Raw genomic sequence first — 24,741 nt, forward strand, 5'->3', positions numbered from 1 at the left:
TTCTAGCAATTTTTACTTTTGCGGTGCTATTTGGGCATATGTGAAGTCACCTGAAAAATATCTGCTTTCTGGAGGTTTGGGCATTCAAGAATCAGATCCTCAGGTATTTATGAAGCGATAACAAATCAACATGGCTGATTTATGTTAATTTCAAGATTTAAAAAACATACCTTCTATAATCTGATACTAGTTTAACTAGGTCCTCAGTTGAAATCTTGCTACTTTCTTGTCTAAACAATGGTGAAAATCTTGAGTCTCTGTCCACATTTCCCTGGTTGTCCTTAAATACTGATCTAAAAGAAAATATTTATTCAGGTTGGTATTTGGATATTGTCTATAAAGTGTTTTTAATGTTAGTATATTAATTAAACTTCTCATTTACAATCAGAGAAACTCTAAGAACTTATAAAAAGACAGAAAACTTCCTATACAAATGCTTCATTTATACACTTAATTTTTATTATCTTTAATTTCTTATTTTTAACTCTGTATCCAAAGTGATAACATTCCATATTACAACTATATTTTTTATGATGTCTCACATTTAATAACTGTATCAAAACCTTGGAGTATTAGGGAAGTGGAGAAGAATAGGAACACAAATTATTCTTTTAAATTCTTTCTCCAAGACACCTTAAACCTGGGCAGGACAGAGTCACTGCAATTTGGGTGGCACTACTGGGATTTACGAGTGGTGGAACCGGGATAAGGTTTTATATGTGAGTGTGGAAGGCCATACTCTTGACACATTTTCATGGAGCTAAATGTGCCCATGTCCTAACTTTTAGGACAGAGACAAAGATAATACGGAAGGCACCTGCGTCAGACTTTTGTTTTAAAGAAAGAGAACATTATGAATCTGAGCCACTTATTTCCTTCCTTGGTCTATTTCACTGGAACCAAGGAAAGTTAGGCTTAGTTGAAACACATAAATAGCTTTTGTCCAAATAACATAGTAATGTCAGGCGATACTTGCTTCACATACGTACCATGCTTAGATGTCAGTTTTACATGAACTTCCTCATATCTCATCATACAATGTGTGGTCAAAAAAAATTAGATCCATGTATTTTCTTCAATGTTAGAGAAATATTGAATTTTTACTTCAGTGTTAGAGAAATACTGAATTCTTACTTCTTTTAACGTAATGTTTTATCACTTTAAGTTAACTGAAGAATTCAATGCACAGGCTGAAATGGCCATTTAAATGGATATCAGATTATATAGCTTTAGTGTTAAATAGAACACTAAAAGAAAATAGGCCAAGATTTTATCAGAATGATATTTTTAGACTCCTTCAACTTGCCTCCTCATTTTTTCTCTGTTAAGTAGTGAATGAGGGAAGGTAAAAAGGCAAATAACATTGGGAAGACAGAATAAAAATATTAAACATGAACATTATTTTTATTTAAATATTATAAAGGGCGTTTGTTTCAGTGCATTACATGCTGAAACTAACATGATACAATTCCCAATATGAGAGGAAGTTAAACTGAGCTTGAACAATAGCTTTTTAATTAGTGACTTCCATTTATTGATAAATGTGAATTGTGGAACTCGATTTGCTCTTACCCAAAACTGTCATGGAAATTGCTCACTTACATTGGACACTTTTCATAAAGAAGAGTACAGCAGAGTACTGGGAGAAGTTTTGCTCACAGTGCCATACAACCTGTGGTTGTTCAATAAATATATAACTGGTGGCCGGGCATGGTGGTTCACGCCTGTAATCCCAGCACTTTGGGAGGCCGAGGCGAGGGGATCACGAGGTCAGGAGATTGAGACCAGCCTGGCTAACATGGTGAAACCCTGTATTTACTAAAAATACAAAAATAGCTGGGCATAGTGGCGTGCACCTGTAATCCTAACTAGTTAGGAGGTTGAGGCAGGAGAATTGCTTGAACCTGGGGGGCGAAGGTTGCAGTAAGCCAAGACTGTGCCACTGCACTTCAGCCTGGCGACAGAACAAAACTCCGTCTCAAAAATAAAGTGTATATATATATCTGGCAGGACAAAAAAGAACTGATTCATTTACGCAGATGGTTTTGTGATGGCTGGAACACTGTGCCTACTTCCAAATGCTACAGTTGAGCAATGATCAGTATATTGTGAGGGTCTCAGCACCATGATCTTTGGGGTATGATTGTAGGAATCATGAAATATGGCCCAGCCATTCCAAAATCATTTGTGTAAGTTTTCGTTTTCTTGCCCAAAGGAAAAGGACCGTAGGTGTCCTCGATAGATTCATTCACAAACAGCATGAATAACCATGATGTGCGGAATGAAGCAGACATTTTTTTGTGTGTGTGTGGCTATGGAAGAAAACATATAAAAGTGGTTTTCAGATAGCTGAAGATTATTTTGAAAAATAGATTATTTAATAATTGGAACTCTAAAGAGACAGACAGAAGGAAGCACTGTGGGATGTACTTGGGTTTTTGTCCCTGGAAAGAGTCAAACAGAAGTTGGATGACCATTTGTTGAAGACATTGTCAGTAAGGGAATCTTAAATGATAATTGCACTGTGCACCTTCCATAATTGTAGAGATATGAGAATGAAATGTTTATTTTAATTTTGCTTAATTAAAAAAATTCAGTGTTGAGTGCTGGTCCATTTGGAATATCAAATGAGGTAGTCAAAGAAATCACAAAAGGGTCCCGGCAAGGATGCTGGTACATAGGATTCTGGGGCTGATATGCATGGAAAGAGATCCATTCACAACCTGACACATTTGGAAGCGTCAATTTTGTCCCGAGTCAATGAGTATAAAATACCCTGTGTAGTCATGTGTATGTGTTCTCTATTCCCCCCTCAAGGATAACCTTTTCACTGTAAAATGGCACTGCAGCTGATGCCAAATATAAGAACACCAAATTAATTTCAGAAAAAAACGTTGTTCACAGCGATGAGCATCTGTGCATACTGCAGTGGGTGGGATGATTAGATGTGGGTAAAAATATGGTCATAATCTAAATTGTCAGTTCTACCCTTCTAATGACAGTTGATTTTAAGGGCCAACATGTCTTAGGGCACTCTGAAATCTACACTGTGAAACAAACTACAGTCTAGAAAGTGTAACAGGAAGGAGCAGTAGCCTCAGAATCAGCAGTATCAATTAGGTATTGAAGTATGTCAGGAAGCTGGTAAAGACATGGGCAACAACCAGCCTTCCTCCGATGCTGTGAACATTTATTTGAAGCAGTTTCCAGATTGTGAAAGAGAAATTAAAATCTTTGGCGGGATCTTTTGTACTTTTTTGTGGTTAGGGAATCCAAGTGGTCTGACATATCTTTAGAATTGTACTGCTACCTATTTTTCTCAGTTGTGAGAAATTTATGTGGAAGTAAATCACATATGTATATACACAGGTTGGTGGTGTTCCCTAACCTACAACCAGACCACTAATTGGGCATTAATATGGTCTAAGCTTGTGGTTTCATTGGCTTTCCTATCCAAGGAATGATTTCAATAGTCAGTAATACTGTCAGCCTTCCTAGAGACTTCATCTCTCTTTCTTCCAGCATATTTAACTAGACAACTTCAAAGCAGGATTGTCACTTCTCCTAACTTCTCAGGTTCTTTCAATAATGGGTAATTCTTTGACTTCTCTCCTTTATATTGTTCTTCACTGCCCCAAATTTATCAGAAAAGGGGACTTGGTGAGGTAGATATGATCTCTGTAAGTGACTTTTAGTAATAATAATATTAGAAAAAATGATTTCTAAAAATAACAATCTTTTATTGGGTACATATCTGTGCTCCTTAATCCTTATAACAGTAAATTAGATATTCTTATTTTCCTCTTTTGTAGATTAAAAAAAAGGTAAAGTCAGGTTATAAGTAACTTGCCCAAGCTTACTTGGCCAATAAAGGATAGAGCATTTTTTTTTTTTGTTTTAGAGACAGGGTCTCACTCTGTTGCCCAGGCTGGAGTGCAGTGGTGCTATCATAGTTCACTGCAACTTCCACCTTCTGAGCTCATCTCTGATGATTCTGATACTCCCATCTCAGCCTCCTGAGTAGCTAGGACCACCCTTGGTTAATTTTTTTAAAGTTGTTTTTAGAGATTGGGTCTCACTATGTTGCCTAGGCTGGTCTAGAACCCCTGGCCTTAAGCAAACCTCCAGGAGACCTTGGCCTCCTAAAGTGTTGGGATTATAGGCATGGCCCACCGTTCCTGGCCAGTTAGGATTTTGAGCTCATCTCTGTCTGGCTCTAAAATGCCTGTTTCTAAAACCTCAGAGCAATGTTGGATCCTTAAAGTGAAAAATGTGTGCACTATTGTAATTTTGTAATACTGGAATATTTCACAACAGACATCTTGCCTCTACTTGCCCCAGTAGGTTTTCTGGAGGGAACTGAGAATGCTTAACAATACCAAAAATGTTTAATCAGTGAATTATAATTAGTTAGCCTTTGTCTTATGAGAAATAAAAACAAATTCGTTATAAAGGGTTCTGTAAATCTAAATACCATCTTTTTCATGCAGAATGTCCTGGCATTAGTTGTTCCTATAGAAAGAGATAGAAAAGGGAGGATAAAGTACTATCCATGATCTATTTTACGCCAAATGCTTGTGCACTTGAGATTGCACAGCTCATAACGCAGGTATTATCAGCTTCAATTTATAGCTGGGGACCCAGAGACATGGAGAAGAAAATTGCTCCAAGTCACAGTAAGTAGTGGCCTGATCTGCAATGTTTATTAGACTCCCAGGCCTGGACTCTCCCTCCCTTGCTATGATGCTGCCTTAGGGCAAACTAATTCCTGGAGACTGCATGAATCTATCTTGGTTTACTGCTGCCCAAACTTCCACATTTCTCCTTCCTACACCTACTCATCTCCAACTTAAATAACAACCTCAAAATTATGACAAATATTGGTGATGTATTATTGAATATACATCACTGGGAACTGTGAGACTTAAAAATGTCATAATTAACAGGTTCTCTCTTCTTTCTGGATGCTAAATTTGGATACATTGAGATAATGTTACTGAAGTTCAAATGAATACTTGATGGGCTGTCTTATTTGCCACCACATCTGGCTAATTTTTGTATTTTTAGTAAAGATGGGGTTTCACCATGTTGGCCAGGCTGGTCTCGAACTCCTGACCTCAGGATCCGCCTGTCTTGGCCTCCCAAAGTGCTGGGATTACATGTGTGAGCTACCATGCCCAGCCGGTAGCTCTAACCTTTCTTAGTTCATTCAGTGTGTACAATGATGACCTTTTAGCCTTATGAGTCTATGCCAGGCTCTTCCTCCCTTAAGAAATTCTTATTCTAATAAAGATGTAAAGAGATTGATGAGGACAATAATAATTGATGATTAAACAGTTCTGAAAAGCAATTATGGTTCTTCATGAAGAGGTTATGTGTCCAAGTGAATGATGTGTCCATCTATGTCTACAGAACTCAGACTTTCTTTGAGAGAGGCGACTGGTACTGATAAATTCGGCTAGGCTAAACAGTATCAAAATCAAAATGAGTTTAAATGATTAGTTTGACGGTTTCATTTGGACATCTATATATAGACCTGAGCTCTACGCATAGATGAAAACAAGCAGCTGCATAAGAAATCATAGTGCAGCCATCTGAATTTTAGGCACACCAGACTCTCAGGACTGACATAATGTCAAAGGTTTGTTAAGTCAAATATACATAATAAACAATTTATGACATTGATTTGATATCTACCAAGAACCCATAGCATATCTGGTCATGCACGCACGGTACATGTGTCATGGCCCTCTATTATAAACTATATTGCTAAACTGTCTTGTGAAATGTATGTCTCAGAGAAGCTCAAGATGTTTATGAAGATGACCATATTAGCATTTTCTAGGTGTAGACACATTAAAAATAATAGGCAACACAAAAACGTTCAAAACTGAAGCTTCCAACGCCACCATTACATGTATTTCTAGTCTGTTGGCTACAACTGTCAACATACCTTACTGCCCATGCAAAAGGCATACGGTATTTTCCCAATTTGCTGCAGAACTGTCTGTTGGATTTTAGTATCTTTTGTGCATACTAAAGAAAAAATAAATACAAATATTGTTTAGAATAGCACTTTACAAACTGTACATATAAAATAATACTAAATACTTTTTCATATTATTTTATACTGAAACTCAGCATGACTATGTCTTACTAGCCCATATTACCTTATAAAGAGCCAAATGGTGTCCTCTGTGTTCAAACTATTGTATAATATTTTTCTTTCTTTTTAGTTTGGAAATTTCAAATGTAGAAAATATCCATGTCTTGGAATATCAACTTTTTTCCTTTTTTTGACTTAAAAGATTTTAAAATCTTGAATGGAAATCATTAGCAAATTTACATTTACAGACCATTCTATATCCCCTTTTATTTGTTATGGCAGAGGGCAGGAGACTGGTTCTATAAAGTGTCATATAGTATAAACATTGGGTTTCATGGGCCATATAGTCTCTGTCACAAGTTTTCAACTCTGTTTCTGTAGCAGGGAAATGGCCATAGACAATCCATAAATGAATGTGACTGTGTTTCAATAAAACTTTATTTATCAAAACAGAAGGTAGGCTGGATTTGGCCTGCACACCATAGTTCGCCAAACACTGAATTATGGGACTCTCATAAGTATGTTAAACCCCTTCCTAAATTGTCACACGTGCTAAGATTCAATTCTTGTAAGTTATTTCCTCAGTATATTTCTTTGGCATGGAAAATACAGACTTTTAATATTTCTTTTCTTTTGTTTCGTTTTTTTTTTTTTAGACGGAGTCTTGCTCTGTCGCCCGCCCAGGCTGGAGTGCAGTGGCGCGATCTCAGCTCACTGCAAGCTCTGCCTCCCGGGTTCACGCCATTCTCCTGCCTCAGCCTCCAGAGTAGCTGGGACTACAGGCGCCCGCCACCATGCCTGGCTGATTTTATTTTTATTTTTTTAGTAGAGACGGGGTTTCACCGTGTTAGCCAGGATGGTCTCGATCTCCTGACCTCGTGATCTGCCCGCCTCAGCCTCCCAAAGTGCTGGGATTACAGGCGTGAGCCACTGGGCCCAGCCTTAATATTCGTTTTCTATTAAACAGTAATATTTGATTATTAAAGATAATCTAATAGAAAAGAAGAAAGTAGAAACATATTACCTGTAGTTCCACCATTCAAAGCACAGCATTCTCTTTCCTCTTCCTTTGTTCACTTAAGTGATATTATAATTTGATATACAATTATTTATCTCACTTTGTTCATCATCAGCATTGCTGATGTCTCATTCACTTGCTTTTACTCAGATTATTCCTAAGGTTTCATTATTATTAACACTCTGATCCTTGGGGTGAAAGCTTTATCCACATTTGAATTTATTTCTACCATTAGATTCTCAGAGGTCAGAAATTACTGGGTCAAAAGAAAGTAAAGCAAAAAGATATACTTAAAAAAATTTCTGGTAGATATTCATTTCACCAATAAGTGAGTATTTCAAGACATACAAATTTGATAATTCAGCAAGAAAGTGTGGCTTTCTTTCTTAAAAGCAAATGAAGTTGGCTGGGCGTGGTGGCTCATGCCTGTAATCCCAGCACTTTGGGAGTCTAAGGCAGGCCGATCACTTGAAGTAGGGAGTTCGAGACCAGCCTGGCCAACATGGTGAAACCCCATCTCTACTATAAAATACAAAAAAATTAGCTGGGCGTGGTGGCACGCACCTGTAATCCCAGCTACTGGGGAGGCTGAGGCAGGAGAATCACTTGAACCCAGGAGGCGGAGGTTGCAGTGAGCTGAGATCGCGCCACTGCACTCCAGCCTGGGCGACAGGGAGAGACTCCATTAAAAAAAAAAAAAGGAAATGAAGTTATTTATAAGATTATACATTACCTTGTTGGAGTCTGGGTTCTTAATATAAGGTTCAGCACCACTTGCAATATTTCCCATCAAGACTTTTTCGATTTTGGCCACCAAAACAATTTCAGAATGTGGATTGCTTACAGAAAATACAGCCTGTGTACAAAGAAAGCAGCTAATAAGCATAGAAAAAAACACATTGTAGACATTTACAAAATTCCATTTTTTTTTAAAAAAGGGCAGTTTTAAGGGAATTTTTATTCAGGAAATTGCTCATCTTATGTGAACTATTGGTAAGAATAATGGTACAAGCATTTTCCATCTCATCACAAGTAAACAAAGTGCCACCTGCTTTGGAAATTTTAGCCATTCCTCTGGAAGTCCCTTGATGTGAGGTTCTTCTGATTGTCTTGGAGTGATGGTGTCGATGTTGCCATTTTCCAAAGCCACAGAAGCCCCCAAGAGCATCTGTCTGACAGCAGCATGGTTTAGATCCACGTGAAAATCAGCAGAAATCTTCCTGCTGTCTCTGAGGTCATAAAGTGCCACACTCACAAAAAAAGGCTCAATCTGCATGAAAAAGAAATAACAGATGTTTTTGACATAAAATCATTATCCATGAGACAGCCTCATTAGTACATCATTTAACAAAGCAGTAGATAAAATACATGCAGCAGGCAAGCTTCCCTTGACTCAGTGACCCGGAATTCTGTCCTCCAGCAAGTGCCTTAGATCCCAGTACTGTATCTCACTGGTTCTTTAGTTTCCCTGCCAAGAACTCTCTTCTTTATGTTGCATTTACATGCATGGTTGGGCCTTACAGATCCTTCCAGTTATTTCCCTTACAGTCTTAGAAAATACATGCCACCTCAGTCTCCAAGGCCCTTGAAAATCCGTAATGAAATCCTAGAAGTTTCGAGACTGCACTATGGTTGGACTTCACTAGGCCAACCACGTCTCTGTTTTTTTATCACAGCTTAATAGAATCATAATAATAGCTAACAGTTATTGAGCATTTATTACACGTTTGTCACTGTTCTAAGGCACTCATAATACATTAGTGTTGCAGATACATATTAAAACACGAAACACTGTGGCAAGTAGGTAGATGAGCATCAGGTTGTGAGGGAGTCTGTTGGCAGAGAGGGCAGGAAGTTTCCTAAGAGGAGTTGATATCTTAGTTGAATTTTTAAAACAGATATTAACTATTTTTTCTCTTATCTTGAAATAATTTTGAATAGAGAGAAAGGTTGTGTATAAGGTGCATAAAACCACCTTAATTATCCCCCTTGCCCGGATTCAACTGTTAACCTCCTGTTTCTCTCTCTCTCTCTCTCACACACACACACACACACACACACACACAAACACACACTCTCTCTCTCACAGTCACCTATTATAACCAGTCTGAATGCTTTCAGAGCAAGTTTCCAATATTATTCCTCTCCTAAATACTCCAGTGAGTGTTTCCCCCAAATGAGGACACTCACCTGCGTAATCACCGTGCAGCCATCCAAGTCAGGAAAGTAATATTGGCCTAAACTGTGCAACTCACATGCCCCTTTCGATGCTGCCAGTTGACTCAATAATGTCTCTGTTTTTCTTTCTGGTCCAGAATCCCATCTAGGACTACTCATTATATTTTTCTGCTATTTCCCTTCAATTTAATTCAGTCGAAACTGTTTCTCAGTCTTTTTCCCTCTTTCAGGTTTTTGGCCTTTTAAAGACTACAGGACATACATTCTGACATAAATTCAACCTGGGTCTGTTGTATATGTGTCCTCATGACAGGATTCAGGTCATGCTTTTACGGCAGTAAAATCTCAGACTGATGCTTGATTTTCATACTTCATTGTATCAAGAGCACACAGTGCCAACTCCTTCAGCAACTGTGATGTTAACCTTATCTGCTGGTTTTCTCCATTATAAAGGTCACCATTTTCCCTTTGGCAATTGATTTGTATTTGTGGAAATATGTTCTGAGATTACCCCCATGTCTTGCTCCTCATGAAACACATCCCACCCTAGTTTTCGTCTCCATTGATAACTTCCATCACAGTCAACTACCACCATGATGGCGACCAATGGTGATTTTTCAGTTCCATCATTCTTTCTACACGTATTAGCTAGCATTCCATCATATGGATGTGCTTTCCCTTCTCTCTTATTTAGATATTAATTAATTAATTTATTAATACAAGTATAGACTCATGGATTACTGTTTACTCAATGGGTTTTGCTCTTACGACAATTAGTGTTAGTATGATGCTGAAATTGTCCCAGATTTGGCTAGAGGCACTCATTCAAGGTAACTTCTGGGTATTTTTTTGGCAAGTTTCCATCATTTTTTGAGTACTTCTTTATCAAATAGGATGTTCCAGGCTTATCCTATACTTCTCATGCTCCAGATATTTCTCCAAGGAGCCCTGGTTCCTTATAGTGAGGGTGACATTTACAAACCATGATCTGGGTGCTTGTTATGCTCACTGTTACCGGGATATCATTGCTTCTGTGCCCTCCCATCATACGGAGGTAAGAAATACACACACACACACACACACACACACACAATTTATTTATCTCTATTTGTGTATGAATACTTATTAAAAACCAATTAGCTCATGTTTATACCTCTGCTTCCAATGCAAACACTCAAGGGTTCATTCTAGCCTTTCCATTTTTAATATTGGTAAGTAGGTCCTCCAACAGTGAGAACGTGGGACCTCATTACCATGAATCTGTTTACTTACTTGTTCAACCAGTTACTTATGGGTTCAAAGTAACCAGTCTCCCAACCATATCAGCCATCTTTTCTAGTTGCCTCCTCTGGGCTGCCCTGCACCTGTATCACAACACATCCATGACAAGCTGCTTCTGTCCCTCTTCCTGGCTTTCTCTCCCCATCAATTCTTGGGTGCTCACCCAAATCCACACCTCTATGTGGCTTTCCTCTTAACCTCTTGCCCCCAGGCTAGGAAGTGGAAGATGTGAAAATGGGAAAGTTATGGAAGATGAGAAGAAGGGGACATTTCTTGGTCAAATTTTAAAGAAGTAGGAATTAGGTAAAGAGTTGGTTAGAAGGGATTTCTAGGTAGGGTGTGTGACATGTGCGAAGACATAAGACATCAAAGAGCACAGGAAAAGAACATTAGAGTGGGATCAGAGTGGAGGCAAAATGAAAAATGGGTAGGAAGTGTTTGTGGGAGAGGCATGTGAGAAACATTAAGGAAGTATGACCAAAGAGCTTGCATATTCTTTGCATGTGTTTGTCTAGGTTGATTGGAGAAAATGTTTCACAGGGGCATGAATACAGAAAATTCCTAGGTCTGAGGATAAAGGAAATGAAGTGGATGGTCATACCATTGGCTGATATAGGGGATAAAGATACAAAGATGAATTCTAAATGGGACATAGAAAGTCATCTGCAGGACAGCCCAGTGGCAGTTGGATGTGTGTTTTGAGCCAAGTCAAGGAAACTGGGCTGAAGAGCTGGACCTGAGAGGTTTTTTTTGTGTGTGGGGTCCTGTTGAATCCATGAAATAGAAGAAAATCAGAACAGGATTCTGGAAAGTATCAACATGCAAAGGATGGAGATGGGAGTAGGGAAAATGACTTATAAAACATTGGGAAATAGCGAAAAATTTTAAAAAACAAATGAAAAAATTTTAAATGTTGCCAGAGTATCACAGAAGCAAAGAAAGATTCAAGAAGGAAAGAATGGTCAACTAGAAAAATGTCACATACAACAGAGACAAAGACCAAATTAAATAATATATGCATATGTAATTACATACATATATGTACATATATACATATATTGCATATATGCACATATATGTAGTTACACATTTATGTGATTAAAGTTGGAATACACCTATAAAAACTAGCATTTTTACTGTTTTAAAATGCTACTTAAGTTTGAGTTGATGCCAATCTCTACCAGTATTCTATGGACAAACAGATTATAGTGAAACACCCTATTGTGATCCAGTTTATTATTATACAGACTCACTCATACTGTGGGTTTTGTTAAATGCTTAACAGTATCTCCTGTCTTTTGAAATGTAGTAATGTAACTAGTTTATACTGGGGGGACAAGTTCAATTTCTTAATATTAGCAATACTTGCCAGCTCCCTTACTGTTAGAAAAAAGTTTTTGCATATAAGATAAATTCAATAAATTATTTTTTAAAATGTAAAGCAATTACAAAGTAAAAGTTTATAGTATACCAATTTAAATTAATTTAGAAAAACTCCTGTTTTGTGGTAGTAGTAGTCTGCCAAGAGTTGAAAAATGCAAAAATTACAGAAAACACATTGAAGGTCAAAGCAAAACCCTTATTTTTTCCTGAATTGTTGTATTTTGATTTTCATTTCTACTTTGTGAATGGAAATAAATACTTACTTTGATAACCCATCAAAAATTAAAGCTCATGTGGTGATTCATTTCTTTCTTCCAATCCACCTTTTCAAAATAAATGTCAAATCACTGGCTTTTCAGTGAGGATTTAACAAAGCATCTGCAAAGCCTAACAAATTAATTCATTGGTTTCTTGTGTTTAGAATTCTGTACTCTTCTGAAAAAAACTCGCAAAGATAAAATTTTAAATATAGTTCTACTGTGATGTAGCTTTATTAGTTCAGATTTTTGGAGTCAATTTCTATTTTCAAAGAAATATTTTATACTACAAAACCATCAACTTGAATTTGGTTTTCAATTTACTGACTAAAAAATTACATGCTGTCAAACATTGTTTTCTCATCATGAGGATGTTATTTCAGGGAGTCTTCAGAATCTCATTCATTAAATGCAGTAGTTGGCTCCTAAGCAACTTGAAGAAATATTTCAATTAATTTAAAACATGCTCATTGAATTAAGAACAATGAATTTAAAAATAGTTTCATTAATGAAAGAGTGTCAATGAATAAATAAACAATGATTTTTAAAAAACAATGGTATTAAATAAACTGCTGTGAAGGTGAGGCTGACATTATTTTTTGTATTATTGCTTATAGGCACAATGAAATTATTTTTCTAAAGTAATTTCCTAGTTTTTCAACATATGTAGCAACTGTAAAATGAAAAACAACACTGACATACAAAACACTCCAAATCAACTTAACCCTTTGGCCTGACAGATACCAAAGGACACACTAACTTGGGTCTCTGTACTTGGCTCTGTTCTCTTGCCTGGGGAGATTGGCCCAAATACAAACATTTGGCTTCTGAATATGGGTCTTAGTACAAAGAAACGAATTCACGTGGAAGGAGTCATATGTCCCTGGCAGTAGAAAGAAAAGCCCACTATCTTTGATTTTCAGTTTCTAAATTGCATTTTAAATTACATTTAAATATGTTCTGGGTCAAAAAAAAAGCATCTATTTTTATTTAACAAGGTGAATAAGTGACATTACCATTTGAGATAATGGTATGGTTTGGCTGTGTCCCCACCCAAATCTCATCTTAAATTGTAGTTCTCATAATCCTCACATGTCGTGGGAGGGACCCAGTGGGAGGTAATTGAATTATGGGCGCAGTTGCCCTCATGCTGTTCCATGATAGTGAGTGAGTTCTCACAAGATCCGATGGTTTTATAAGGGGCTTTTCCCCCTTTTGCTTGGCATTTCCCTTTGCTGCCGCCATGTGAAGAAGGACGTTTGATTCCCCTTCCGCGATGATTGTAAGTTTCTTGAGGCCTCACCAGTCATGCTGAACTGTGAGTCAATTAAACCTCCTTCCTTTATAAATTACAGTCTTGGGTATGTTTTTATTAGCAGCGTGAGAACAGACTAATACAAGTATTTCCAAATGGTTTCAAGGACTAAGTTTCTAGATTTTTGTTTTGTTTTTATTTTAAAATCCTGCATGAAAGCATGATCAGATTGCTCCTAATACTTTCCACTCCATGGGAGTTGCTCTTGCCATAGTCATCAACATCCTCCACTTTGCCATGTCTACCAGATGGACTCCTCTTTCACTTCATGTTCCTCAGCTTCTTGGCACCAATTCTACAGCTACCCATTTGCTCTTGGTTTCATGATACAGTATTCCTTGGTTTATCTTTATCCCAACAGCCATTCCTGCTTAGTCTTCCTTGGTCACTTCTTTATTCATCCTTCAGATATTTTATTTGGTTCCTGGCCCCTTCTCTATGGTCATAGACATTTTTAGATCCTGCCCCTCTCCCCCCAGCCAACATCATTGTCTGAACTAGACTTCCAAATTTGTGTTTCCATTCACGGCCACTCCATTTTTTTTTTTTTTTTTGAGATGGCGTCTCACTGTGTCACCCAGGCTGGAGTGCAGCGGTGTGATCTCGGCTTACTGCAACCTCTACCTCCCGGGTTCAAGCGATTCTCCTGCCTCAGCCTCCCAAGTAACTGGGACTACAGGCGTGTGCCACTATGTCTAGCTAATTTTTGTATTTTTTGTAGAGACAGGGTTTCACCATGTTAGGGTGGTCTCAAACTCCTGGCCTCAGGTGATCTGCCTGCCTTGGCCTCCCAAAGTGCTGGGATTACAGGCGTGAGCCACCATGGCTGGACACCAAACTTGCATTTGAATCTGTCCCTAAGACATCTCTCTTTGGATATCTAATAGTCCCAACAAGTGAAACATGTTCATAATGGTATTTTTGACCTGTATTGTGCCAATCTCCCTCCAGTGTTACCATTTTAGTAAATGGCATCACAATATGTAAAACTGTCCAAAGCAAAAACCAGTACTCATCCTTGAGATTTCTTTTTCCATTATCCAGTATATCCAACACATCAGGAAAGCTTATCAGCCCAATTTACAAAACACCAGTCCAATCCACCCATTTCTCTCCTTTTCCCTTGCCAGCCCTTGTTCGAGCCATGCAATAAACGGTGGTAGTAGCCTCCTAATTCTTCTTCTTGGACAACTCTTGTTTTTTTTTTTTTTTTTAAAAAAAACAACCTCTTGTTTTTAAAGTGCTTTAAACCATTGAATAGCTTCCAATCACACTTAGGATAAATTCAAACTCTTTACCATGGCTTAAGGCCCTATATCATCTTATCTCTGTTTCTTCTACATCATCTTGGTATACCCTTCACCTCCCTAACTCTTTTCAGTTCTTAGAACTTGCTAAAGCTTACCTGTCTTGGTGCATTTGTACTTCTCTTTCTTCTGCCTAGAATGTTCTCCCCTGACTTGCCTTTTTATCCTTCCCAACCTTTAGGTCTCTGTTCAAAATCACCTCTGCCGAGAGGGCCTTCCATGGTCATCCTGTCTAAAGTAACCCTTTCCCGAATTCCTCTGGAACACATCTCTCCATATTTATTTCTTTTAAAGAACTTTGCATAATGTGCACTTAAATTGTTAGTTTTCTTGTTTACTTTCTGCCATTTTCAAAAAGAATCTAATCTTCAAGACACTAGGGACCTTGCTTATCTAGTTACTTCCTGTTTTCCCAGTTCTTAGGACAAGTTTGGCTCACAGTAGACACATGGAATAAGTATATTTGGAGAATGAATAAACCTGACTTCAACTACTTTCATTTCTACTCACACTTAGTACACAGTTAAAGTTATAGAATATAAACAAGCTTCATTTTTCGACAAGATTCTTATTGGTGACACATTTCCATTTTAGCTTACCCGTCAACAAGAATCTCACATATATCAATACAAATATCAATAACTTGCATGCAGTTTTGATAAATTTCAATGCAATTTCTCACATATTTAGATGACAGTTAAGTATTTAATGAACGCTTACTTTGTACCAAGCAATGTCTGAGTACCTTCGATATGGTACCTACCATGTGTAACCACAATGGTCACTTGAAATAGGTATTGTTATTATCTCCATTTAAAGGAGTGAAGACTGACAGTAGGCCAGTTGCCCAGAGTGGCACAACTTGTGAGTTGGAAAGCCAGGCAATCTAATCCCAGAACGGCACATCTCATTTGAGTCTCCTCATTAAATCAGAGGTCCACAGCATGGACCTTATCCTGCTCTACACCTGGGGTAGGAGGCTCAAAGCAAATCATTGAGGTGCTAAAGACACAGGTCAGTAGGTATCAAGTAAAGTCTTCCGAAAGAGTTAATTCTTTCTGCCATCCACTCACTGTCACAACTAGCAAGGCTAGTTTCACTAGATCATAAATAGATGAAGGCATGAGACTGTGTGGACCCAGTTTACAGTGAAAACTTAATGGGGTTTCTGCCTTCGAAAGCCAATGTGACTCCTATCAAGGATCTGGAAATCAGTTTTCCTCTTTGAGGTGAAAGATGACAATTGAGGGATGATGGATTAGAAATTTGAACAGAATGTATTAAAAAAGAATGAAAGAAAATATGCCAAAATATTAACTGTGCCTTATATTGATTAGGATATTAATATAATCAAGATTGATATAGAATTATGAGTGATTTTAAAAAATAATTCAACCTTTAATAACGTTTATGCTCATAAAAAGTTCCCTTCCCACACATACATTTACAATCTAGTGGCACTGCCCGCTAAAGTACTAAGGGGAAGTTCTCAAGAGAATTCACACAAATATCAGTGAAGCTCCTTTGTCATTTCTGCTATTTACATGTCCCATCCTACTAGTATTTATTTAACATCCATCTAATATTATTTTACTTGATACACTATTTAAACTTTCCTCAGCAGTAATGGCTGGGAAGTCACAGGGTTTGTTAGCTTTGATTTTTCTCTAATAGACATGAAAATAAATATAGAAAGAATAAAATAAAAATGTCCATGTAAAAGCCATCTCTGGCCAGGCGCTGTAGCTCATGCCTGTAATCCCAGCACTTTGAGAGGTTGAGGCAGGCAGGTAGCTTGAGCCTAGGAGTTCTAAACCAGTCTGGCCATCATGGCAAAACCTCATCTGTATAAGAAATACAAAAAAATTAGCTAGGCGGCCATGGTGGTGCATGCCTGTAGTCCATTACTTGGAAGGCTTAGGTGGGAGGAAAGCTTGAGCCCTGGAAGCTGAGGCTGCACTGAGCTGAGGCTGCAGTGAGCCAAGACTGCGCAACTGCACTCCAGCCTGGGCAACAGAGCAAGACCATCTCAAAAAAAAAAAAAAGCCATCTTGAGTACTACTAAGAGGATACACACAATGCCATAGGAAACTCTAAACCACTATGCCGATTTCATAGAAAGAATCCCCAAACATAGTCCTTTAATGCTTTTTCTTTAAGTTAAAAGGAAAATTTTATGTCAGTATATTGATAAAATGTAGTATATTAATATTTTATTATGCTTTATTCATACGGTATATTATAAAGTGTTCCACTTTAGAACTTGTACACTTGTGTAATGTGGGAAAATGCTGTTAATAATATTCCCTGGTACACTAGATAGTGAGAAATCAGTGCCTGGAATTAGCAGGAATAGAAAAGATTTTTGACTAGGGTGGTGTAATGTTGGCTGAATGGTATAGGATGTAACAGAGGAGAAACTTACATTCGTTATCGGATCATTTTCATTCTCCGTAACACATCCCTGAAGATTTAAGTTGAGGGCTTTACAGATGATCATGATTCTCTTGGCAGCTTTTTCTTCAAATGGTTTGATCACAGACTCAGGTTCCAAGAGATCTTTTTTATGAAGTTTCAAGGTCTAAAAAATTTTGAATGAGTCACCAAACATCCAACATAAAAAAGAAATTCTAAATTTTAATCCCCAACTGTATGGATCAAGTTCATATCTGCTTAGAAAAAATTTTGACTTACATCTATGTCTGGATCTAGAGAGAACAGATTTAGCCTCTCCATGTTTCGAGTTGTTTTTACAGTATCTTCTGTTTCTGTGAGGTACTACAGAGAAAATTGTGTTAGTCCTTGGTATCTAAATATCTAGATACAGCCCCTGACACATCCACATGGCCAAGAAGCAGCCCCTTAGTATTATCACCGTTTTAGTATTACCCATCAACACTTGGCAAATCTTGTAAAAGTATCTTTCCTTTTTGAGCCCTATGTGTATGTTAATGAAAATGCATAGGTTAATGGAAAGTTCCGAATTAGTTTCTTAGTCTAAATCTTAAAAGAAAGCATTTACGTCTTTTCCATGAAAGCAATAACTAACAAATAATTCAAATTGTTTTTGCAAGTACAATGCCAACTTTATTACCTTTGCAAAGTCTGGGTGTAGGTTATTCTCTGAAGAATCTGTTTCCTCTGGTGTGCATTCACAAGTTACAGAATTATCCAGTGAATCTTAAAAAGATATACCAAGTCAGGTTATTAAATATTACTCATGAGTCACACATTCTTCTAGCCTGTGACATACAAAACTAAGTTAGGCTTAAGAGCTAAGAGGGATGTTGGTGAGCCTAAGCTTTCATTGTGTTCTGACTCCTGAACTCCACATTGTTGAGTGATCTGGGCCTGGAAATCAGACCCTCTGATGATCATTTTGGGATTCTTGCTATGATACCATCTTGTGTCCACAAGAACTTTGGATTTTTACACTACGTTTATACTTGGGGTTGTCTTGACTTACTTCATTAACGCATACTAAAGTTTTCTTAAATATGTATGTATTTTTGGTAATTCTGGCTCTCAGGCTATCAATTTAGAATCTACCTTCTTGCTTCAGCTACTTAAACTCTGTAAGATGCTGTAAACATTAATACTATGGTTGTTATTATTAAGTAAATCGTAAGTGTAAAACACCTACTATGGCATACAGTAGTTGTGTTAAAATCAACAATAGTTTTTTTCCACATTACTCCATGGCTCTTTCACTCTAGAGCCTGAGACTTAGACTAGGGGAACTTAAAGATGCTTTGGTTTTTAATGTACCATGTGCTGTGCAAAATGTCTGAAAATAGTTTTGTTTTGGGAGGAGTGACTGACTTTGCTGGTGTTGAACTTGCCTTCTATGTAGCTACAGACTTGCTTTTCTAACCTTCTTTTCACCTTTTCTTTCCTCTCTCTTGTTCCCTTCTCTTTGCATAAAATGAAGTAGACTCTTATGAAGGATCACAGTATGATCAAAAAGCATAAACGAAAGATGCCTTTACAGAGCATAAGATTCATTAATTAAATTTAATGAAAGGCTAAAAACCACAAAATACCCCCTATAAGGTAATGTCCCATCGGACATGAGCACATTTTTGATGCTGTGATAAATGATTCCCAACATCATTTGCTGGGGGAAAGCCTCAGATTATTGCCAGTTGACTCTGAATTATACTTATGTGTGGTGGCCATTACTGTGCAGTAAAGATTTAGGAGTGATTTAGTGATTCTTGGAACAAACAGCCCCAGGATGGATGAGCTAGACCAGACAGCGACTACAATGCCTAGCAGCTTTAGTGAACCAAAAACACAGGTCACACTAGACAAAGGAAGGAAGATGGCTTCATATGCTCTCACCCAGACCCAGATCAGTGAGCTCTGTGCTCCTCCTCCCTTGGAGGGGCCCCTCAGGACTGATTTGCAGAATGCGGTTGAGGGTATGGATCCATTCATCCATATCTGACTCTGTTTCAGCTGCCAGCACAAAATAGGTCAGGTCATTCATTTTCAATTCAAAGGCATATTTTCTTAGTCTGTTATTCTGTGGTATGAAAAGAAAGAAAGAAAAAGAGAATACCAAAAAATAAGCCTTCGAGAGAGAGATCATTTATGTGGGCTTGAGGTTCCAAAAGTCTTTCCATACAGATAGGTAACATAAAGAAAATTTTCCAAAACAAGACAAAATTTTAGATGGGTCTGATCATTTCATTTGGTTTCTTTCAAAGCTTTTTGTACTAAGAAATATCTTATTTAGGGTTTTGTTGATTGGATGGACATGTTAGCTTAAACATTTCATCGTGGGCATGTGCTTGAGTATATTCTCAACTCCATGTAAGAGTTTGAGTTTCTGCCTTGACTTTCTCACCTTATGTTCTGTGATTCATTCCAGGTGGGCGTCTGACCCTATCGCATCCCAGAGGTAGCTCTTACCAAGATCACTAACAGGCCCTATGTTGCCATACTATCTTAAGGATTATTTCTTTCTTCATATCTTCCTTGTCCTTGCAGCAGAATTAACATGATGGCCACCTCCTCCTTTCTGAAACTCACCTTTCTTCAGTTTCCATGACCACACTCTATTCTGGTTTTCCTTCCACCTCATTGGGTGCTATTTTTCGATCTCCTCTGCCAGCTCTTCCTTCTTCTCATGACCTCTAGTGAGAATCCCGGCTATGCCTCAGACTCCTTTCTCTCCTTTATTTCTCATCTATTCCAATGGTCTCAAATGACATCCATGTGCAGTGACATCCCAATTCCCTTCCTGGCTCTGGCTTCACCAACCTCCAGATTCTTCTGTAACTTGACATCTCTACTTTGCATTTTGTGACCAACCCACAAAGCCTTGTTCTAGTTCCTGAATGTGTTCCTGTCATGTTCTTGTTGCTGCCACAAGGAAGGCCTGGGACAGGCTGGCCCCCTCCACCACACATGCTCTCAAAAGCACAGTAAGCATGGTGTGTGCCCTCATGTACTTATATGATTTGTATCCACTCTTCAGATCTCAATTGAAACTTTCCTCAATTTTCCAGTCTAGGACAAAGGGACAAAGGTCTTGTCCTCCAGAGCACTTACCATGATTTGAAATTATCTGCTTATTCATTTTTGTTTGTTTGTTTTGACAAATACTTGTTTCCCTTAAGGCTACCTCCATGAGGACTGGGTCAGTTTTCCTAACCACCATATCATGTAATAGTGCTGACACTTGAAGGATTCAATAATGGTGAGTTCAAAACCAGTCATATTTTATGAATGGAACAGAATAGGTTCCTATTCCAAGTTGACATTCTAGTAGAGAAGAGGTGAATGGATGAATGATTGAAGGAATGAACAAACAATTGAAAAACAAAGGTTCTCCATTGGGCAGAGAACTAAAATAAGCCAGTGTGATGAGCAGTTACTTTGGATTGGGTGGTCAGAAGCAGGCCTTTCCCCAAAGGAGATCTCTGATTTGAAATCTGTAGAAAGGAGAAATGGGCTATTGAAAGTTCAGGGAAGGACATTTAAAGCAGGGGGAACCCAAGAACAAATTGTTACAATTTTATATATTCCCGGTATAAGATTGGAATGTACATTCAAAGTGGAAACTTTCTCCTAATGACACAAACTGGTGTTATATAAGGGGGTGGTTGTTGGAAAGATTACTGAAGATACTTCATCTTTAATTTACTCAGGCAATTCCTATGCAGGTGTCCAGCTTTTATCAATATGTTCTAAAGCCTGTAGCTTACTCATAATTGTAATAGAGCAAACCCTAACACTTAGGACAACTCTATTAAGTAGAATACAGATAAGAGAAGAGCCATAAAATGACATCAATAGTGTGGGATTGTGGCTAAATAACAAGGTATAAAATTCTTTTTGAGAACATGATTGCTATTTCTTGGTGACAAGCAAAAATTTCTAATACCCCTCTGGCAATGTTCTCTTTCTTTGGGATACTCTCACAGACTGTCCCCAGATAGCTGTTTCTTTCAACAGTCACAACAACAAAATCACTAGTGCCAACACAACAATTACTAAACACTGGCTCTGTACTTTATGGTCATTATTTAATTTTAATGTCATAACAACCCTGTGGGACCAATCACATTATTCCATTTTACATGTAGTGAAACTGAGTTTTGGGGAGATTAATTAAAATGTGTTTGGGATTATATTGATAGCAAATGATAGAGAAGGGAAAATAAGCCCTATATACTCTAACAACTGTGCTCCTAATCCCACCCACTGAGCTGCCTTATGCATTGCACAGAGCCAGGGACACAGAAGATGCTTAGCTGATGCTGGTCTCCTTTCTTGACATTGCCCCGGCACAACAAAGGGGCATCAGTGGCCTGGGAGTTGTGGTTTCTTTCAGTGCTCAAGAACACATAGTGGGGCAACACATAGTCTTGAGAAAAAGTAAAGTTCAGGAACTGAAGGAGAAAGAATTGGCTAAAATGCTAACTATGGTTCTTATGTGGAAATTCACAGCTCAAACACCACTTTCTAGACTTCCAAGGATGAGCCCTTTGCTCCTGTCCATACTTTTGTATTACTGTCAAGTATTATTTATTTCTTCACCTTATAATGACAGTCACAGTCCTGGCTCTTTATAGTCCACAAGTCTTAGAAGGGCAGAACCTAAATGTGTATCCTCAGTGCTAAGTGCAGTGATATAATTGACTATCAAAGAGGTATCTGTTGTGTTCATACTTTGTGTTGGGCAAAAACATAGCCAGTCCCTGCTCTTGCAGAATAGGAATGACGGGCATTAAGCAATTAATAAGACAAATGTGAAATCAGAAAACAAACATATATAAATTTTGTATAAATGTTTTGAAAAAGAGGTACTAGGTTCTATGAGAACATAGAACAGAAGTATTTAGACAAGTAAAAGGTCAGAGTTGCATTTTGAAAAAATCATTTTGACTGCAGTGTAAACAGAGTGGAGGGTACTCAGAAAGTCCATGGCCTCAAACTTCAGTGTGCAAAGCAAACATCTAGGCAACTTCCTTCCGAAGGCAAATTCCTAGACGCCCCATTGTCCCCAGGAAGACTGGGGTAGATGTCCTCCATGTGTCCTCACACACAGCTCTGGGATGTTCTGACGAAGAAGGGCTACAAAACTGCCTGTGACCTTCACTGATGGACAGTCTAAGGGCAAAGACAAGATGGCTGCAGAACAGGTATAAAAGGAAAGACAGGTGTCCTATCACAGCACAATTTCCTTCAAAAAACAACAGGAATAGAAATAGACACTCAGGGCTGGGCGCAGTGGCTCGCTCCTGTAATCCCAGCACTTTGGGATGCCAAGGCGGGCAGATCACTTGAGGCCAGGAGTTTAAGACCAGCCTGGCCAACATGGTGAAACCCTGTCTCTACTAAAAATACAAAAATTAGCTGGGCATGGTGGTGCATGCTTGTATTCCCAGCTATTTGGGAGGCTGAGGCAGGAAAGTTACTTGAACCCAGGAGGTAGAGGTTGCAGTGAGCCGAAATTCCACCACTGCACTCCCAGCCTGGGTGACAGAGCGAGTCTTTGTCTCAAAATAAAAAAAAAATAAAAAAAGAAAGAAATAGACACTCATAAAAGAACTATAAATGTCCAGAGTTTGGCGCACAACTTTTGCAAGGACATTTTTAAGTATTTAATTATAGAAAATTGCAAGCAAATCTCAGTGTTATCTTGAAAACAAACAAACGAAAGAATTTGCTTGATGAATTTGATGCTGCAAATAATGTTAAAAGGGAGATAAAAAGCAACCTAAAATGCTTATATTGGGTCCAAATTAAAGGTGGATTGAGTTGCAACCTGCTTTCGAATGAAGATGCCGAACACTAACAAAATTTTGAAATGAAACATTACAAAATATAAACAAGAGTTGATCTGATTGTCTAAACTGCATTCAGTACTTCAAATGAATTAAATATGATTGCCAGCTTCAACAATATAATCACAAATATTCTTAAAAATTTGAGCAAAGTATTACAATCTTGTTTCTCTAAAAGGGACACTTATAATTAAAATAAATATTCGATTTGAAACTTCTCAAGAACTAAATTACCTTCTTCTATTTCAAGAGAAATAGAACCATTTGCAGCCCAGAGAAGCTTATGTTGGGAAAGATTAAGATGTCTGAGTGGTTTTCGATCTCGCTGTCTGTAATCTCAAAGATAATGTCATATAGAATAGCAAAAAGGGCAAAAATTGAAAATCAATGAGACATTTCAATAGGACGTTTTAATAATTTTGAAGTACGATTGTTAAGTCATTAAAATGCTAATCAAGAAGTAATCATATTCTTGTTTTTGCTCCCCCAAATTTTCCTCTATTTCTCATATATCAGTGTCCTTTGCAGCCAGTGCAACTACTTTGTTCAGTCAACCTTACCATAGTATATCTACATGACTTCATAAATAGTAGGAACCTGTGAATATGTCTTATTGTCATGATATTTTTATTGAGTTGTGGCAAACTGTTCTGCTTCCACAATGTTCATCTGAAAAAGTTCCAAACTGTAGATACTCTAAGAAAATCACTCAAGCCAATGGTGGACTGAATATCAAAGAGGGAAGCTACCCAAATCAAATATTTAATTATACCTATTATGTGGCTAGCATCTTGTATAGAATTTTGCAGGAACAAAAGAGTCTTAAGGGAATCATACAACATCAAATCCAGGTTTCTGGTATCGATGGCTCCCTTCCATGAAATCCTCTCCACTCTCTGTAGATTTATTTGTTCATTCATTCAATGAAAATTAAATGGGTACCTCCTATGTTTCAGTCCCACAGAACTGAAAAAATTCAAGTAAAGTGCTTTCCCTCATTGAACTCACCTTCTAGTGTAATGAAATGTCAGTAAGCAAATAAGCAGAAAGACAACATATGTAACATATATATATATATAATAGATGTGTAATATAATATGGCATCATGCAGTGATAAATGTAATTTCATTCTTGCATATGTTATCAGGACTTATTGCTTGAGGTGTGTTACTTGTTTTATTTGCATGTACCATATTTGTTTTGTTTTTTTCTGTGCATCCTTCCCACATCCTGGAAGCTTTTTGAAGACATGAGCCACACCTATTTTCAGAGTTTGCACTTTTCACAATGGTTTGCACACTGCAAGTTTTCCAATATATACAGTATTTGCTGAGATGAATCCCATATCTAAAATTCACTGCTTAAAGCTCCACATGAACATATATTCATAGTGTTTCTTCTGCTCACATAGCTTATGTAGGTAGAGTAAATGTATGTATGTGGGTATGCCTACTTTACATATGATAATACGTCATTTCTTTGGGCATCTGTCTGTAATTTTGGACGTTCCTCTGCCTCAAGTTAAACTTTGCAATTCATTAGCTCTGTGACTTGTGAAAGACACTCTACCTCTCTGAATTTTATTTTAATAAATGG

At 37.7% G+C, this 24,741-nt stretch overlaps 1 protein-coding gene across 4 annotated transcripts in view; it reads right to left on the reverse strand.

The window, feature by feature from the left end:
* Positions 1-24,741, reverse strand: part of DOCK10 (dedicator of cytokinesis 10) — a 279,722-nt gene that overhangs the window by 92,072 nt on the left and 162,909 nt on the right. For all 4 annotated transcript variants that reach the window (XM_030802798.1, XM_030802799.1, XM_030802797.1 and 1 more), the window contains exons 8-15: positions 19,190-19,373; positions 17,940-18,025; positions 17,540-17,623; positions 17,271-17,426; positions 8,173-8,394; positions 7,858-7,980; positions 5,954-6,036; positions 171-293 (exon numbers count right to left, since the gene is read on the reverse strand). In XM_030802798.1, coding sequence (XP_030658658.1) covers positions 171-293; positions 5,954-6,036; positions 7,858-7,980; positions 8,173-8,394; positions 17,271-17,426; positions 17,540-17,623; positions 17,940-18,025; positions 19,190-19,373 — 1,061 coding nt within the window. The remainder of the gene's footprint in view (positions 1-170; positions 294-5,953; positions 6,037-7,857; positions 7,981-8,172; positions 8,395-17,270; positions 17,427-17,539; positions 17,624-17,939; positions 18,026-19,189; positions 19,374-24,741) is intronic.

This window comes from Nomascus leucogenys, chromosome 22a (genome assembly GCF_006542625.1).
Source record: "Nomascus leucogenys isolate Asia chromosome 22a, Asia_NLE_v1, whole genome shotgun sequence".
NCBI classification, from domain to species: Eukaryota; Metazoa; Chordata; class Mammalia; order Primates; family Hylobatidae; genus Nomascus; species Nomascus leucogenys.